General features: G+C 38.5%; 1 protein-coding gene across 1 annotated transcript in view; it reads right to left on the minus strand.

Moving 5' to 3' along the window:
- Window positions 1-3,776: 3,776 nt before the first annotated feature.
- Window positions 3,777-20,125, minus strand: part of Carnmt1 (carnosine N-methyltransferase 1) — a 32,347-nt gene continuing 15,998 nt past the window's right edge. The window contains exons 4-8 of the mRNA XM_027406551.2: window positions 17,196-17,336; window positions 15,946-16,124; window positions 14,026-14,139; window positions 5,268-5,371; window positions 3,777-4,583 (exon numbers count right to left, since the gene is read on the minus strand). Of these exons, the coding sequence (XP_027262352.1) occupies window positions 4,482-4,583; window positions 5,268-5,371; window positions 14,026-14,139; window positions 15,946-16,124; window positions 17,196-17,336 (640 nt within the window). The 3' untranslated portion in view covers window positions 3,777-4,481. The remainder of the gene's footprint in view (window positions 4,584-5,267; window positions 5,372-14,025; window positions 14,140-15,945; window positions 16,125-17,195; window positions 17,337-20,125) is intronic.

Here is a 20,125-nt window from a genome sequence, read left to right on the forward strand (position 1 = left end):
ACAGAAAATTCCAACTATAGGGATATACAAGAAAGCAGGCTGAACAAGCTGTAAGGAGCAACCAAGTAAGCATTGGTTCTCCATGGCCTCTACACAGAGTTCCTGCCCTGTTTGAGTTCCTCCCAACTTTCCTCATTGATCTAGTGTGCTATGGAACTCTGTAACTAAAATAAACTCTTTCCTTCCCAAGTTGCTTTTGGTCAACGTTTTTACACAACACAAACCCTAAGACAGTAGCAGTCAAGGTTTTAATTACATGTTGAAATAGAGTAAGAGACTGTGTGACTATCTTTGGTTGTCAACTTGACTCTATCTGAAATGAAGTACAACCCAGAAATGGAGGGCACACCTGAGATCCAGACCTCGAAGCAGGATGACACTTGCCTTTAATCCAGATTTTGAGGTGGGAAGGCACATCTTTAATCTGGGCACACCTGCTGGAGGCCAAAGACAACGGGAGAAGGAAGTTTGTTCATTCTTCCTTTGCCTGTTTACCCTTGCCTTGTCAGCATATCTGTTCTTTCACTGGCTCTGGAGCCTACTTCTTTGGGATTCCAGCATATACGGAAGACCAGCTGAGACAATCAGCCTCCTGGGTGGATTAATATATTCATTCTAGAAGATCTGTGACTCTACAGAACCCTAATACAGAGACTAAACCAGAAAAGTGATCTACTTCCCTATTTCCCCCTCCCAAAACAGTACACCTAGGTCAGGTACATTAACAGATAGGTCTTCACCACACAGGGAACCCTGAAAAGACTTCTGCTGCAATATTGTGGACAGGCAAATGCAGTAGGGATGGAGTATAAAAAGGTCCCCCAGTGGTACATATGTTGGAGGCTCTGACCCCATGAATGGATTATTCCTTTGATGACTTCAGACTCGGATGGAGCATTGGGAGATGAAATCTATGAGCATCTACAGTAGCATGCCTCTGGGACTATTTCTATGCCTGCCCTTCTGACCTCGTGCTTCCTCTGCTTCCCAGCTGCCATGTGGTGAGCAGCTTCACTCCACTCTGCTCTTTACCTTCAAGTTCTGCTTCATTACCACACACACACACACACAGCCAAGTGAGCACGGAGAAAACTGTGGGACAAAAATAATAAATCTACCATCCTTTTTACTTTAAAGGCAAGTTGTCATAGTAACAGAAAATTGACAGTACAGAGGAGAAAGGACTAGGAGTGGAGAAAATATTAAGTCACAGTAAAGTGTGAAGTCCTCCCCAGTAGGCTTCAGAGACTGCTCCCCACCCCCAGGCAGTAAGGAAGAATTCAGGAAAATGAACCCAGATGATAAAAACGCTCATTCTGGAACTTTTTTTTTTTTTTTTGGAATTAGCCATTGTCAAAACTAATCTTCTTTCCTTGGGGGATTCCAAGTTCATTATAGTGAACATGAATGAAACATAGTGAAAATAAACACTTAGCAAACGTAAAGGTCAAATACTCATTACTAACTTTCTAAAGGCATAGAAAAATTAGGATGAGAGTTGAAAAGAATGTGATCAATTAAATAATATTCCCATTATGGCTATCATTACATAGAGGGAAACAACCAACAAAAAATGTTATAGCAATTGGCGACTTTAATATTTAAGAAAAATTAAGTCCATATACACATTAAAAATATAGGAAATTTCATGCAGACATGAAGCTTCCAATTCAACCTTCTGGCAACGTTTAGAATGTGAATTACATATAAATAGCATATCCTTTACACTTCTCAAACTTGATTATTTCATACTGCCATTTCTGCAGCTTCCCTGTATAGGATATGTCCTATCTTGCTCACTGATCAGAACCTAAATTTGCACCACCTCAAAGTCAGAATTAAAAACTAGCAAGCACATGATCACCTTATGAAAATGAAAAATTTGTGTGTAGAACAAATTTAAAAAACAGAATTTAAAATTTCAAGGCTTACACCCATCAGTGGCTAGATCTAAATATAAAAAATATAAAACTAAACTCCTCCAGTGATACATCTATTAATGATTTATACCACATTTTCAAGTTTAGAATATATTAACTTCAAAAGCAACAAGAGAAAGTAATGCAAATTTATAAGGAATACTTTTAAAAATATTCATGATATAAGGAAAACTAAAAATAAATGAAATAACTGATTTCAGAGTTAAGTAAAATATATAATTTAGAAATGTAAGTAGTATTATTAAAGAATAAAACATGACAGGAAAAAAAAAAAAAAAAACTTTAAGCCGGGCATTGGTGGCGCACGCCTTTAATCCCAGCACTCGGGAGGCAGAGGCAGACGGATCTCTGTGAGTTCGAGACCAGCCTGGTCTACAAGAGCTAGTTCCAGGACAGCCTCCAAAGTCACAGAGAAACCCTGTCTCGAAAAACCAAAAAAACAAAAACAAAAAAAACAAAAAAACCCAAAAACTTTAGGTAACAAAACCAACCCACTGGTGTCAGTCTGTTCTTGTCTTTGTAAGAAAAACAAAACCAAGGCTATAAAAAAATATTACAAAATGAATAAAAACATTCCTAAATCACAACTAAGAAAACAAAACAAAAATATGCAATCCTTGCTGTTCAATGAATGTTTTTAAAATACATTAATTTTTTTTTCCCTTAAAAAAATACCCGGGCGGTGGTGGCCCACGCCTTTAGTCCAAGTACTCGGGAGGCAGAGGCAGGTGGATTTCTGTGAGTTCAAGGCCAGCCTGGGCTATAAGAGCAAGTGCCAGGACAGCCTCCAAAGCCACAGAGAAACCCTGTCTCAGAAAAACAAAACAAAACAAAAAACAAACTGCGTGGTACATAACACACTGGGAAGGCAAAAATCCCTACCAGGTCAAGATTCCTTGTTGACCGAGCAGCTTAAAAAATAATAATAATAATTCGGCAAGATTTTTCACCCTTGCAAATGGTGAGAATTTCCACCCTTTTATGAAGTACTGAGCACTGGAAAAACAAGAAATACTTTGAAAAGGTAAGTATATGGCTCCATATACTTCATAAGGGGAGGAGAGATGACAAAAATTCCTACACTGTGTAGAACTCCCAATTAGAAGGACAGCAGGTCCTATAGACCTACAAACCTAAGCAACATAGAGGCCTAGAGGTTTACAATAAGGCTTCTTATTAAAGCACTGCAACATGGCAGTTATGCCACCAGTACATACTAAATCCATCTAATCCAAATGACACAGAGGTCACAGCCATCTGTGAAATAGTCAGCAAGAGCTTTTTCTTTCTTGTAGATGTTAAAACATCAGCCAATTTTGCTTTCCTGGCTAATGGAAACAGAGTAACAAACGTTAAAACTAACAGTAACAAGGAAAACTCCCCCCAGACAGGCCTCCCTAGAGGTAGAAAATTAAAGCAGCATGCAGACTGTTTAAACTTCAACCCTATCGGGACAAAACTGGTATTAATCTGGAATTCCATGAATGGCTGCTGCCTAGGATACTGAAGACACAGACCGTGGGTATTAACTTATCCCTGAATTTCATACTCAAAACTTCTCACATTAATCCTATCATGACAGTTTTTACTAAAATACAATTTAACTAAAAAAGTGCTTGCTTTCATAAGCCACATACTTAATAAATGACATCATTGTAAACATTACACTGACAAACTTTATAACTCATTGCTAAATTGAAGTTATGTAATTCAGATGGGCAGTTTTTATCCTTATTTTTCCAGTTACTTAACACTGATTAAAAAAAAAAAAAAAAAAAAAAAAACTTTTGTGCCTCTGAATGTTTATATCTTATACATTTCAAAGGAATCCAGGAGTTAACATAAGATTCATTTTATCATGGACAAAGACTGATTTTCTCTGTTGATTATATTTCATTGAATTTTCTTTCACCTGTGATACAACTGAATTGGTATTCCATAGAAGACATATTTGATGCCTCTTTAAATTCAGCTGAGCTAAGAAAAAAAAACAAATTTGAATAATGAAAGAACAGTTTCAAAGTTCTTTAAGTATAGGTTATTTAGGTCCAATGAAAACAAAGTTCCAGTTCCAGATGCTGAATATGACAGAGGATCCTTAGACTCTTCTAAAAGAAATACGGGCAACGTAAAACCTCAAAAGGAGATTAGTGTGGACTTTAGCACTATCGGTCATTAATATGGCAGACTTGCAACAGCTTCATGAAGATGGGAGTTTAGGTTTATTTTCTTAAAGAAAGACAATTCTGGGCTTCAAAGAAAAAAGTACTTGAAGATATTTCCTCCATTATATATCTGCACGGGAGACATTTTCTCTGTTATTTTTCTTGTGCAGTACAAATCTGCATCGTATAGTGTATTTCTGAAAAAAGCAATAGATATTATTAAGAAAATAGACACTATTTCTAAATTTTTGTTAGGAATAAGAAGGCACCACTGATTTGAGGTTGTGTCCTGCTGTCACTGATAGTTGACTGTGAGTTGTTTATTTCAGTATTTGCTCATATTAAACTTTTTTCTGGGTAATATCACTTAAGACCATTACTGTGGCTTCCGGACTACAAACAAGACACATTCATAGTAGTATTTCATCATGGAGAGATCATTCACAGTATATGTTGACAATACAGATTCTTTTTCCACCTGTAATACAAACAAAAATCATAATAAGATCATGATGGCAACACTACTAACAAATAACAAGAAGTTAGTGGTAGGTGGTATCATAACTATATTTAAACAATACTTCCCATAAGACTGATAGCATCCAAAATCTCACAACATTAATAGGTCATGTAAGATCAGCATCACACCACTAACATATGGTTAAAAATGGATTCAAATTCAGGCCATCTTAACTACAAAGTGCTACAGATGCATTGCTTCTCTTTATTCATAAATCCACTTTTGTAAGTGAGTATAATAGTAAATAATCAACTTAACAGCCAAAGTACAATAAAGTTCTATTTAATACAGGGGTGTGGGAGAGGAGAAAGGACAGGAAGTAGAAAGTAAGATACAAAGAATTGCTTCTTTGTACCTGCCTTCCCATCATCTGCCTTCTCCAGAGTCTAGTGTACTTGGTACCTGTCAGTGAGAGATTACTCAGGCCATTATCAGCTACCATTTACTGAAGGTCTATTTCAACAGGAATTATAATTTTCCCTTTACATACATATTGTTCCAAATCTTTACAATTAAGAAAGCCATGTAACAATAGCTTTTCTATCTGGATGAGGAGAAGTGAAGAAGTAAAGTTAGTAACTGCTATAATGCCTATATTCCTGTTTAAAGGCTTTCAAGTTAAACTTTGGTACTGTTTCTTACCTCCAGTTGGAATCCATACTGCAGAACAACATTTTTAATATCCTCATAGCTCAATTCTATAGAAAGTTCATTTGCCAGATTTTCAAAATGGTATAGTAGAGGACCTATGGTTTGAAGATACTATGAATGAGTTACATGAACATAAGCTTTGTACACTGAATTACAGATGTACTAGTCGAGTAGGAAATAAGGTAAAAATAAAAAGATCAACTACATTTGCTGAGGACAATCATCCAAACTTGTGGAACACAAACCCATCAGTTTCAGCCAAGAAAACACCATGTCACAATTGTAGCCTCAGATTAGTCTTGTCTTTACCTTTGATTCATTTCATCATAAATCCTACATACAGCTAGCTCCATTTACACTCCTCAGACAACATCCTGAGATGGGGGGGAAAAAAAGCTAGGAAGATAAAAGTAACAAGTGAGACAATTTCTGCTCCTAAGAGGCTTTGCCATCCTGTCATGCTGTGGGTAAACACTTACTTCTCCTTTAGTTTTGAGGTAGTGTAAATGGAGTTCTTAATTGGTCCAGATAATAAAAACTCAAATTCAGATATAGAGGGAAATGCTGAGAGATCAGAGAGAAGGAGAAAGCCACAGCCACACCTTACCTCCGTATCATCTCAGCAGACAAGACAGCAATTTCCTGTTTCTCCCTGCTTATATCCTGTTTCTGCTCAGCTACCTCACTTCCTGTAGGTCTGTACAGACCTCCAGACCTCTATGGTTAGCTAGTGGCAAGCTCCATTCTCTGACCCTCAGATAGGCTTTATTTGTATATGCAAGATATCACCACATATCCCCCTTTTTTGTCTAAAGTTTTTAAAAAGGTTTTAACTAATATAAGAAAAACTATAAGTACAATTACTATATGCAATATATACATGGCAACAAGTACATTAACAATGTCTAGTCCATTAGCATATGACAAATTCCAAGAAAATACTCCATTATCTATTCTTCCTTGATGTGGCCAAAGTCTTGTACCTAATTTACTTTCTATTCTAATTTGCATTATCAAATTATCTTGTGATATCTTTTAAATCTATTACACTTAGCAGATTGATAGTGAGTTTCTTTACTGATTATGGTAAACAAGGAAAACTATAACTAACTATACTATTTAGTCTTCAAGTCCCTCAGAGACACAAGAAGGAAATAACATTAACTGAGTAAACAGGAAGTGTTAACAAGCAACTTCCAAAAACTGTGGGAAATGACAGAAACAGCTGGCTGCCTGGACAGCCACCCCAGATTGCTCTGTAAGTTGGGGCCTCCATCTTCGGCCTATAGGCCTAGCATATCTGACAGCCTTTGACATGGCAAGACTAGCCACTTGGGGAAGAAACTGCTCTTGCCTGGACTGTTTGACTGTATGCTGTATAAACTGGACATGCAGGACCCACAGGAAAGTGACTGCTGAACTTGCCAAAACAAGATGGGATAGTCCTTCAGGGTTCCTGCTTCATGGAAGAGTCTGTCAGACATTCTACAGGGCACAGAGAAAAATGACTGACAAACTGCCAATGCAGGTGGGACAGTTTCAAATTTCCTGCTTCGCTGAGTAGTATTGCCAGACATTCTAGGCTTATAGGCTGAAGACAGATGCTTCAACATTACAGAGGAATTTTGGGTGACTGTCTAGGCAGCAGGATGTCTCTGTTAATTCTAGAATTTATATATTATCCTTCTGAGGTCTTTCTTTGATGGAGTTGAAGATAGATACTTATGGTTACGGTTCTCCTTAGTTATGATAGAAGATAAGTTACATATAAAACTTTAGACTCACAAAGATAGAATATTTTCTTTAAATGTTGCCAAATGTAAATGGACTAAATATTGTTAACTATAGTTCTTACTTGATAACTATTTTTGTTATATATAATTTTACTATGTTAAAGTTAAAACCTTTCTTTTTATTTAGACAGAAAAGAGGAGATGATGGGGGAATATCCTTCTGTAAATATGTTTCTCTTATTGGTCGATGAATAAAACACTGATTGGCCAGTAGCCAGGTAGGAAGTGTAGGCAGGGCTACCAGACAAAGAGAATTCTGGCAGAGAGGAGCTGCCAGAGAGACACATGTAGCTGCCAAAGGAGTAACAGGTCCGGATATTCTCCAGTAAGGTAAGACCATGTAGAAATACATAGATTAATAGGTTTGTGTTAATAATCAAGACAGAGCTAGCCAGTAAAAAGCCTAAGCCATCGGCCAGTTCATAATTAATATAAGCCTCTGTGTAGTTATTTGGGACTAAAGGGCTGCGGGACCTGGTGGCACAGAATCTTTGTCTACAAGGTAGAGTTTTTCAATGTAGCGCAATGCCTCTGCCTCTCAAATGCTAAGAATCTAGTTATTCTGTTCCTCCCTTCTATTTTTACCCTACCTAAACCACCAGAATAAATGACCATGAATATAATTAATGTTAGCACACTTTTCAAAACAACAGTGGTTCTTCTTTAAAAACTACTCTTAGCTGGGCATTGGTGGCGCACGCCTTTGGTCCCAGCACTTGGGAGGCAGAGGCAGGTGGATCTCTGTGAGTTCAAGGACAGCCTGGTCTACAGAGTGAGTGCCAGGACAGCCTCCAAAACAATACAGAGAAGCCCTGTCACGAAAAAAAAAAACAAAAAACAAAAAACAAAAAACAAAAAAACAAAAAAAAAAAGAAGAGAAAAAAGAAAACCAAAAACAAAAAACCTATTCTTCCTGAGACAATTTCTGGCCATCTGTTCAGTCCTAAACTACATCAGAGCCTTCTTAGCGTGCAGAGCTTTACAGCAATCTTTATAGCCTTTGAAGCTTATTTTATGCCTCTCCCGTTCCACTTCCTTTTAAATGTTTATTTTATGTGCATGGATGTTTTTGCCTGCAAGTATGTGTATGCACCATGTGGAGGCCAGGAAATGGCATCAGAGCCTCCTGGAACTGGAGTTAGTTAGAGAAGGTTGTGAGCCACTGCCAACATGGCAGTGCTGGGACTAAACCTGGGTCCTCCGCAAGAGTAGTAAGTTCTCTTAGCCACTGAGCCTTCTCTACAGCCCCCCTTGCTCTAGTGTTTTAAGCGCATCTGAAAGTACAGTTTTGTAGGTATACACGCCCGCAATGAGCCATCTGTATTGTCTTTCTACTTCCATGTTTGATCTCAAAAGCCTATAAAGCCCTACCCATCAAACTCAAATTTTAGCTATGCTTCAAAATTTTGCTGAAATCCATAATTCCAGCCTGATTGATCGATCATTCTTGCAAAAGCTAATCTTGGTTGTCAACTTGATGCACCTGGGAAGAGTTGTGTCTTTCAACCAAGGAACTATCCCCTTAAGATTGACCTTTGGATATGTTAATGAGGCATTTTCTGGTTGCTAATGATGCAAAAGAGCACAGTCCACTGTGGGGAGTGTCATCCTTAGACATTTGGGACCAGGGTGTGGCAAGAAAAGTAGCTGAGCAAGCCAGAGAAAGCAATCAGGAAGTAGAATTCCTCTGTTGTTTCTGCTTCAAGCTCCTGCCTGCCTTGGTTTCCCTGCATGATTGACTATAATCTGTAAGTTAAAATAACCCATTCACAGTACAACATCCTTTAAAACTCATTTACTGCAGTGTACCTTCAGGCAAGTATCAGGATTCTCTAATTTGCAAACAAATCATCAAGCAATGACACAGATGAGTGTGGTGCATATGAACATGTGTGGCATCAGAGGATGACACTGGATATCCTTCTCTATCATTCTCTACCTTATTTCTTCAAGACAAGGTCTCTTATTGAACCTGGGACCATCTATGGTAGTGGCCAGCAAGCCCCAGTAATCCTCTATCTCTGTCTCCAACAGCACTGGGCTTTCAGGCATGCTCATGGCAACATCTGCCTTTTCATTTTATAAGATTTATTTTATTTATGTGTATGTGTCTTTGTTAAGTGCACGCCACATTTCTGCAGATACCTGCAGAGGCCTAAAGAAGGAATCAGATTCATCCAGTGATTGAAATACAGGCTGTTGTGAGCCATGAAACATGGGTCTGGGAATCAAACTCTGGCCCACCGGATGAGTAGCAAGTGCTCTTAACCTCTAAGCCATGTCTCCAAGCTGAATATCTGGCTTTGTATATGGGTGCTAGGATTTAAATTCAGGTCCTCATGGTTGCATAGCAAGCATTCCCATCCATATAACCATCTCACCAGCTCAAAGATGATGTCTTTAATTTTCTTTTAAGTCTACCAAAATGACCAGTAAATGCTGACTATATAACTTAAGTGTTTATAGCATTATCAGTTAAGGACAATAACTGGTGTGAATATATTCTGTAGTCTTTTGTTATAAAGTCTGCTTTGACAGATATCTCCACATATTTCAGATCTTTTCTTATACAAAAACACTTCTTGAGATAACAAATATTTTTACTGACTTGGTTCAACCTGCCAAGAGTTACAGATGGAGGTCCCTTATTCAAAGTATTTAAGTACAGGTGTTTTAGATTTTAGAATATTTACATATACAAAAGGAAGTAGAGGAAGGGACTGAGTCCAACCACAAAACTAGTTTGTTTCATATATACTAAATTGCACAGCCTAATAGTTGTCTGGACAGTACTGCACAACCAAGGGCTTTGCTTGTAAGGCTCTACCAATGAGTTATAATCCTAAACTATAAAACTAATTTTGTACAGTACTTTTAGTGCACATACATGCTGCCTATGATCTGTCAGATGAGATCATGTATGAACTTTGCCACTTAGCATATCAACATTTTAGATTTTTGAGCAATTTAGACTTTCAAGTTAGGAAAGATCTGCATAGATTTTCATTCACAACTGCATGAGGAGTAATGTCTCAAAACCTTATCAGGGGTGAGAAGGAATGGAACTGTTACTCTGGAAAACAGGTTAGTAGTTTCTGGCAAAATTTGGTATCATCACACATAACTAAGAAATTTATTTACTAGGTGTTAAACCAAGAGAAATGAATTCTTCTTCTTCTTCTTCTTCTTCTTCTTCTTCTTCTTCTTCTTCTTCTTCTTCTTCTTCTTCTTCTCCTCCTCCTCCTCCTCCTCCTCCTCCTCCTCCTCCTCCTCCCTCCTCCTCCTCCTCCTCCTCCTCCTCCTCCTCCTCCTCCTCCTCCTTCCTTTCTCCTTCTCTTCCTCCTCCTCCCCCCCATCTCTCTCTTCCCGAGACAGGGGTTCTCTGTGTAGCTTTTTAGACAAAGCTGGCCTTGAACTCACTGAAATCCACCTGCCTCTGCCTCTCGAGTGCTGGGATTAAAGGTGTGTGCCACTACTGTCCGGCCCAAGAAATGAAACTTTATAGCCACACGTAAGATTTTGTGCCAAGTGTTGATAGCAACTTTATTCCTAACCAGCACAGTCTGGAAAAAAAAAAAATCAAATGTCCATCCACTGAGAACTGATAAATAAAATGTCACCCATCCATCCAGTGAAGTATCATTCAGCAATAAAAGGGAATAGCACACTGGTTATGTAGCAACCTAGGTGGGTCTCAAAATCATCATGCTAGATAATGGAGCCAGATACATTAAGTACTACACCATAGGGTTCTGGTTATATGATATTCTTGAAAGGGGGAAACTTGGGTTACAGAAACCCAAACAGAAATTGTCAGTTATTTTTTTCAATTATCATCTCTTTTCAAATTAAAAGAACAAAGATGTTTTTTCCTTGACCATAAAATATAGAGTAAGCTCAGACAGTTAAGGCAACATGAAAGAGCATCAAAAGAAAATAAAACCATCTCTAATCCATTCACTGACTCTCGGTAGCAAATATACTGTATCTCCTTGCAGGCTTTCCTTGATGCACAGTATAAAGTATTACATGCATGGTTCAGCGTCTTAAGCTTTGTTCATTATGTCTAAGGAATATGCTTACTGTGGAAATCTTAAAACTACTTATCCATTTCCTGCTGTTAGGAGACAGGTCCAGTCTAAAATTTGTTGGGCATGCCTGTTCATTAACTGACTTTTAGTGTTAGGCCTTATCTAATTATTTTCTTCTGACAGAAAATATAATTAAACAAATATAGAATATTATTAGCAAATACTTAAGGCTTTGTGGGCCACATATACTTCCCATATCACTTACTATTTATGAAGTATTAAAGTAAGGTAGCTTTTTCTATTATTGTAATTCTTCAGATTGTTTTGAAACCCTGTGGCTAGATGACTGGAAGGTCTAACTGTCCTCTTATAAGCTACCTGCTCCATGACTTCTCTTGCCCAGTACTGTAAGACATACTGTATCATAAACTACTTTCAGCTAACAGCCCTCCAGCTTAGAAAGGCCAACTTTGTTTCAGGCATTTATTATATAACTCAGTAAAATATTAATAAAACAAGTGTTCGTGAGTAAAATATTAATAAAACAAGTGTTCGTGCACAAAGTTGCTTTTATCAGTTAAATCAAGTACCTTAGAAGGACAACAAACCTTATCATAACACAGAACTAGAATCTAAACCTATATATATATATATATAGTTAATGCTAAGCACAAACTGACAGTGTCAGGCCATGGGCCTGCCTCTTGCCACAAGTAAACTCTGGGACCTTTCTACTAGTTATTTAAGCAAGACTCACTTTCTTTCACTATTAGTAAATACTGCCGTTTCATTAGGGTTGCTCAGGGAGGCTGAGGATATAGCTCAATGGAAAGAGCACTTGTCTAGGTACACAGGCCCTACCCTGATCCCTAGGAACACAAAACAGGATAGGATTGCTATGAATTTAAATTATTTATAAGGGTACCCAAATCACAGGAAACACATAGATTCTCAGTAGTGGCCTTCATTCCCTGGGCCAACTTTCCCAAAGCATTTACTTTTAAACTCCTAAAGTCTGAGGTATTTGACCCTTATGATGACTGGATTTTACAGCTGTTCTCATCTAATCTTAAAAATTCTGAAGAGAAAGTGGCAAGATTTACTACTTCTAGTCTTGATCCTGATGAAAAAAAAATTCTAGTATAAATAAAATCATTATACAGTACAATTGACAGAACCTCAGCAATAAACTAGGCCTTTAAGTATCTGTCCTTTTCTGTGGTAGAGTCCTCATCATGAAAGTCTCATCATATTCAAAGTGTGGTTAACTTTTTCAACATAGGGTATACATCACACTTAAGGAAGAGAGGCACACTTAAATGGACACTCCTTCTACCTTTAAGAGGAGAAAATAAGCAATTCCCTTTAGATTCTTGATAAACAACAAGTCATACTCATAATTTTGTCTAGTATCAAGCAGTAGACTCAAAGTACAAGGGTTTTTTGCATATATGAAATTGTATTTCTATTGCTTCTTAAACTCATGGTAGTTAGAAAAACTACCTCATCTACTGAGGAAGAGAATTCCATGATGGAGGTAAAATCCTTCTTCTAAAGATTAAAAACAATAAAACATTGTCCTCTTCTTTGTGTGTGAACTTTTTTTTTTTTGGAAAATAGATTCTACTCTCATACAATAATGCATCCCAACCAGTTTCCCCTCCCTCCACTCTTCCTAACTCCCCACACTTTTACCCTTTCTCAGATTCACTCCCCTCCATTTCCTCTTCAGGAAAGAGCAGGTCTCCATGAGACTCGAGCCAGCCAGGACAAAACAAGATACAGTAAGACAAGGTGAAAGCTCTCATATCGAGGCTGGACAAACCAACCTAACAGGAGGAAAAGAGTCTCACGAGCGGGCAAAAGAGCAGGATATACATACCCCCACTGTTAGGAATCTTTTTGTTGTTGTTGGATTTTTTGGGGGGTTTTCCAGGCAGGGTTTCTCTGTGTAGCTTTGGAGCCTATCCTGGCACTCGCTCTGGAGACCAGGCTGGCCTTGAGCTCAGAGATCCGCCTGCCTCTGCCTCCCAAGTGCTGGGATTAAAGGCGTGCGCCACCAATACCCAGCCACTGTTAGGAGTCTTGCAAGAACACCAAGCTAACAGTCATAAAATATACTCAGAGGGGAGAAACCCACAGAAACAGCTGATCTGAACAAGGGGTTGCTCATGGACTCCAAATTGATAGCTGGGAAACCACCATAGGATCGTTCCAGACTCCCTGAACGAGGATGTCAGTTTGGAGGTCTGGACAATCTATAGGGCCACTGGTAGTGGATCAGTATTTACCCCTAGTACACAAATGGACTTTGGGAGCCCTCTCCACACAGAGGGATACTCTCTCAGCCTAGACACACTGGGGAGGGTCTAGGCCCTGCTCCAAATGATGTGTCAGAATCTGAAGATTCCCCCCATGGAAGACCTCACCCTCCCTGGGGAGCAGAAAGGGGATCAGTGAGGGGCAAGGGGAGGTGGGGAGGCAGAGGGAACTGAGACTGGCATGTGAAAGAAGCTTGTTGCTAATTTAAATAAACAAACAAACAAACATGTAGTCAGAGGATCTGGTGCAGACCTATGCAGGCCCCATGTTTGCTACTTCAGTCTCTGAAAACACTCTCTTCTTGAGACTGAAATGCCACCACCTTCATGGAATGGGAAGAGTACAAGGGACTGAGTACTGAATCAGCATATTAAACTTAGTATGTGCTGAAGTTAAGACCCACAAGGCTGACCTAAGAAGGTTATCCCAATGCTTGGACTGCCACTGCATTCAAGCGGTATCACACGCTCGGACGTAGTCTAACGGAAAATACAACACAATTATAATGTTCACAAGCATCTGATACTGTGCCTCTGCCAAATGGAAAAGAGCTCTAATCCTAAAACAGATGTGTAAAATGTTCATGAACATGAAAACACTTACCAAGGTTTATCCAAATTCCACCTGGCTTGAGTATTCTCCATATTGTATCGATATAATCAATTACATTGTGAGCTGTGTCTATGAAGAAACAGGTGGCAATGCAGTCCCAGGTATCTAATCAACAGAAATCAGACCACTGCATCTGTTATTTTGTTTATGTTGTTTTTCTATTACCCTTTAAGCTTGCCAACTAACTCTTTCAGAGTATTAAGATTTCATTTACCTGAAGGGATATATCACTGTACTATAATTATAAACACTACAATCCAGATGATTATAGCACAGTAGTTACAGTAGTCAATTTGGAAATCATGTGTTATTAACACATCACTACATGTTACCAAATGATACTACTAAAGAGTTGCTTAGCGTCTACTCAACTGCTAGTCTTTAGTTTTACTATGTTTACTTCTGTGATACTTGTAATTAAACCTAGGGTCTTAAGCTAGGAAAGTGCTCTGTGACTGGGCTACCCTAACTCTCATCTAAAATCTGTTAAAATAACAGTCACCTTAAATTTTGAGTTCTGATTGAAACCAGTGTTAATCACTGATTCTGGCAGGTTTTAGAAGCAGGCCTTTCTTGTCATTGAGAAATGATGACATCAAAATACCCAAACACCTACCATGACTTGATAATCATCAGGGAGAAGATGGCTGGGGAAAACACAGGCAAACATGGGCCCCCAACAAGAACTCTGGTTAGCTCTTGGAAACTGTTGCCAGGCAGAGGTAGGGACCAGATTTGAGATGTAGTGCCTATTCTAGTTCTGATGTGGTAAAAGTGCCCTGCCTAAAAGAGATCACCTGCGTCCTCTTCCAGTCCCAGTCAGAGGAAAATGATTCTTAGCTGCATCGTGATACTTTCCACTATTTCTCTATTCTGAGATCTTGTTCCTAAACATTTACCCAACAGCTTAACCTCTCCCAGTGTTCTTTTCTAACTTCAGAATGCAGGTTGTCCCAATCTCAGAATTTAGGGGAAACAAAAACCTATTTTGGGAAATTAGATACACAAAATCTTACTGTGCTTTAAGCCATCTTCTGGGGGCTTCCTGTCCTTCTCAGAGTACAACTCAATTTCTTGCTCTGAGGTGGCCTAACCAACCCTCTACCCTCTTATCTCCCTCGTCCCCATAACCCATTTCACCATAACCCTCCTAAGCACAGCCAAGTGCTCTACCCTAACACCCTTGCCATTCCTAAACATGTAAGTGACAATTTCCTTCTTAGTTTCTATTTTCTTCCAAACAATACTGTACGTTAGGGTCTCTCAGTCACTTCCAGAGTGGCTAGGAACTTTGTCCGGTGGACCATTGTGCTTTGAATGTCTAGAATGTACTTGTCACTTCAGTTGGTAAACAGATTTGTTGAAAGAATACTCTTGCTACTGCTCAGAATTGTTTTCCTTCTTCCTGCTCCTGCCAGTTCATATTCTCCCCTTTCCATTACTGCCTCCCTCCAATAGCTTCCATAATCTGCCAGACTGAAATCGAACTTCCAACCTGAAGCAAGTCTTCTGCAACTGAAGCTAACCTACTTTTCAAAACATAGCTCTTTCCTTGCCAATCTAACCCTGCCACAGTCTCTGATGACCTTATTCTTTTGTATCTTTGTATCTCAAATAACTATTGGTCTCTGTCCATCAAGTCACAGCCTCTTTACCAAGAGCTCCATTCCTACTATTTTATTTCTACCTTACTCCAATCGGCACACATAATTTGAACTCCTTTGAACATCTCTTGAATGTACATCTTTTTCTTTACATTTCCTGTCACTGCCCTTTTCGCTACTTTGAAAATATTCTATAATGTCACTGACATTGCACACCTTTTATTCCATCATCAAAACAAATAGTTACAACACTGGGTTCACCATTTACAGTAACAGATAAGTTCTTAAATACTTGCTTTGAACTTACTGCATTCTGAGTAAATCTCCTGAAAGTCTCCTGCTGTCATTGAAAAGTTAGAACCTGGAGGAAGACTGTGGGGGTCAACATCAGGGAAAAAAATGGGTCGAATCTGATCAGCTGATCTCCGATTATTGCTAAACTGATGGATCCAGGGATAAAGTTGATATTTGTTAATTTCAGAACATCTGTAAAATATGAGCATAAGGTTCAATGTTAACCATTCATTTTACCAAAGATGAATCAACTTTAAGTACTAAACTATCTATTGATAGAAGGTTTTCACATGTAACTTATTAGACTGAAGAGTGTTAATCTATACTTCACTCAGTTATCTGAAGCTGTGTATACATGTAGATGACCAACCATGATTAAAAGAAATTCAGAGATTCTCATGTGCTATTAATTTGAATTTATTAAAAAATATTACATTTTTATTGGTTTTTCAGAAAGGGTCTTATGTAGCCCAGCGTGGCCTTGAACTCACTGTGTACTAAAGATGACATTAAATTCTTGATCCTCTTGTTTTTAACCCCACAAAAGCTGAGATTAGAGGCCTGTGCCACCACACCCAGCAAAAATGTATTCCTGAATCTCAAACTTGAGTAAAAACAAGGAAACTAGTCTTGTTACCTATTTTTACCATTTTATATGTAACCTTCTTCTTCCCCCATCTCACCAGCAACTCATACTGCCACCAGTAACACAGCATTGCATTGAAGAACTGGGTAAATTACCAGGAATGTGCTATTGAAACAGGCAGCAAATTCTTTGTCTCTAACACACTGTAACTTCTAACTTAAAAATAGTAACTCTTTTCCACTACCGTCTGGTAGAAGACAAAGCTTCTCAGACCTCATTCCAAATCAGTTATGTGAACATGTATGGCCACTTACTGCAAAGTCAGTTAGTGAAAATAGTTAGAGTTGCTATCATAAACTCTTCACCAAGAAACAAAAGGTGAAAAAGCTTAAAAAAACAATAAGAAAAAAAAAAACCCTATAGAATTAATTAATTAATTAATTTCATGGAATGCCCAATTACTTTCTAAACAGTTGTTTGATTGCCCTGTGTCAACATGTTAGCTAATTAACACTGGCTACATTAGCAATCAATATAAACATTATGAATTTAATGTAAATATGATCTACATCAGTGAAGTACTATATACTTTTCTTCTATTTTAGAATTGTTCAAAAATAGGTAAAGCAAATTGATTTTAAGAAGTTACTATTTCCAGCAAAAAGTAAATTAAATACCTGTTGAGTACAAAGTTGGAAGAAAAGAGCATAAAAAAACTCCATTCATTTCCTTGACAAGCATAACCTAGCATAGCTATTTCCCAGGCCAATCTTCCTAGTCCAGCACCAGGTACCAGAATATTTACTTTAGAAGGATCCCTGAAATGAAACAAGGCAATTATATCCAGCCCCTCAAAGAGGAAAAAAAAAATTAAAGAAAAAAAAGATAAGATCCATGTTAACAACTAAAAATTTACTGAATTATTCAATACAAATAAGCTTATTTGGACTCTTCTTAAGATGAAATATTTCCAAATGTCAATAAAAATGAGATAAAAGGAATCATTACATTATCAAATGAGGGTTTTATTCCCTCCAAAAAATACTTTTCAAGAAAAAAAAATGGAATCACATTGTATCTAAAGACTTATAGTTATTCTTATTTCTGGGAAGATAAATTATCCCAGAGTGATCCCCAAATTATATATGGGACATTTGAACAATTACTTCATCATGCAGCGGAGAAGGCGGAGAACACTTTACTTCTAAACTCATACAGTGCAACAATTTACAGAACCAAATAAATTAATTATATTTAGATTTTAATGTATAAAATCTATCTCTAAAACTTTATAGATCTCGGGTACAGAAAGGAAAAGGCCAAAGTTCTGGGCACAGTAGTTCATACCTGTAATTCCAGGATTGGGAGGCTCACAGTGCTACCACTGACTGTGAGACTAGCCTGATCCTCAGTGTAAATTCCAGAGTAGCTTGGTAGACAAAATAGGACTCTGTTTCCACTGCCCCTACACCTCTCTCAAAAGAGAGAGGAAGGAGTAGATGGACAGATATTCTCTTGGAGAAAATGGGCAATTGCCTTCATTTCCAAAGAGTTTCATTAAGTAGCCCCAGTCTGGCCTCAAACTCATGACCTTCCTGTCATAGTTCCCCTTGCAAGTACTTCTGGGCAAGCATTCATCACAAATACAAACCAGACCAGAGCCCTATTTATCCCATCACACAGTGCTAAATGTTCCTCTTCTCTAAGTTCTGCTAGTCTACTTTCACACTGCAATACGCTTCAGGAAAAAAAGAAGTGTGTTTGGGGATGGGTGGGGGACTTTCCTCGGGAACCCTGGCAAATCAAACTATAGGGTCAGAAAGATCACTCACTGGGTACAAGCTGCTGTGACTAAGGCTGACAAACCAAGTTCAATCCCTGGGACCATGATGGAAGGGGAGGACCAAACCTTTCGGGCTATCCCCTAACCTCCACATGTGTCCCCGAGTGCATGCACTGGTATATACATGGGTGCATGCATGCACACACACATAACTTTTTTTAATGTGGGGAAAATCACATTGGTGTAGGAAACCAAAGGAAAATGTGTGTAACCAGTTGGTATCGTTTCTATAAAAGAAATTTAACTGTTAACATTTCCAAACTTGGTTAACAAATCTAATTCTATTTCAAACCATTCAAATCTTAAAAACTACCTGTTCCCTGGGTCTTGCACTCTCAAAGAGAAACAGGGCATTTTCACTAGCATTTTATTCTATAGGGGAATCTATGCATATTCCATTTTAAAACAAACAAACAAACTTGGGGCCAGGGAAATGACTCAATCAGTAAAGCGCTTGCCATGAAGCCCTGAGGACTTGAAATGCATCTCCAAACAGCCAGGCAATCCTAGCACTAGGAAGGCAAAAACAAGAGGATGCCCAGGGATTGCTGGCCAGTCTACCTAGCTGAATTAGTGAGCTCCAGGTGCAATGAGAGACCCTATCTAAAAAATAAGATGCCGAACAATTGAGGAAGACATCCAATGTTACTTCCAGCCTCCACATGCATGTGTACCCACATACACATGTACACATAAACAAACAACTTAGGGGGCCGGACGCTGGTTGCGCACACCTTTAATCCCAGCACTCGGGAGGCAGAGACAGGAGGATCTCTGTGAGTTCGAGGCCAGTCTGGTCTACAGAACCTCCAAAGCAATACAGAGAAATCCTGTCTCAAAAAACCAAAAATAAAAAAAAGAAACAAACAACCTATGGAAGTTTGAAAATTCAGTCAACAAATGTAGTCCCAAAGGAATTAGCCTGAGGTAATTTGGTTTTATAAATAAATTTATGGAACACGTTTGAATAATACACCTGCCAGGAATGGGCACACATCTTCAATCCCCACACTCAGGAGACTGAGGCAGGTGGATCATTGTGAATTTGGGGCCACCCGTGACTACATAGTGAGTTCCAGGCCAGCCAGAGCTACACAATGAAAATTTTGCCTTTAAAGAAACAAAACAAAGCCCAACAAGAACAATGGAGAAACTTATAGAAGATTAGCTTTACAATTGCTTTTATCAAAATTTCCCTAACCAGAACCATCAACTTTGTGCCAACAGGTATCCTGGCATACTGCTATTAAAAGGCACCAAGACACAAAATACAGAATACATCAAACCCCTCTCCCCCAAGTTAGCAGAGACTACTATAGATCTTCAAACTGTTTGTATTATGACAAATAGGTATTTTCAAAGGGCCTTAAAACAAATTCAGTAGAATAAAAATATGATTGAACAAAAACCCAACAAGGAATGGGGAAGAGGGCATACATGCTTTCCTAAATGTGCAGTACTGACTAGGTGTTCCCCCAAAGGTGTACACGCTGATATGAGTTTTCACCAAGTCTCAAGTATTTCTTATCTTCATGGAGAAGAGAAATAAAATAAAACAATCAAATGTTTCCTGCTTGAGATTCTCAGCAAAAAAAGTAGCAAGCTGACCAAGTTAGTAAGGTGCATTTACTACAAATATGACCCCTAACACACGAGAACAGTCTCAGCAGTTCATTTAAGACAGGAGTGGCCGGGTGTTGGTGGCGCACACCTTTAATCCCAGCACTCGGGAGGCAGAGGCAGGCGGATCTCTGTGAGTTCGAG

Source organism: Cricetulus griseus, chromosome 3, assembly GCF_003668045.3.
Source record: "Cricetulus griseus strain 17A/GY chromosome 3, alternate assembly CriGri-PICRH-1.0, whole genome shotgun sequence".
NCBI classification, from domain to species: Eukaryota; Metazoa; Chordata; class Mammalia; order Rodentia; family Cricetidae; genus Cricetulus; species Cricetulus griseus.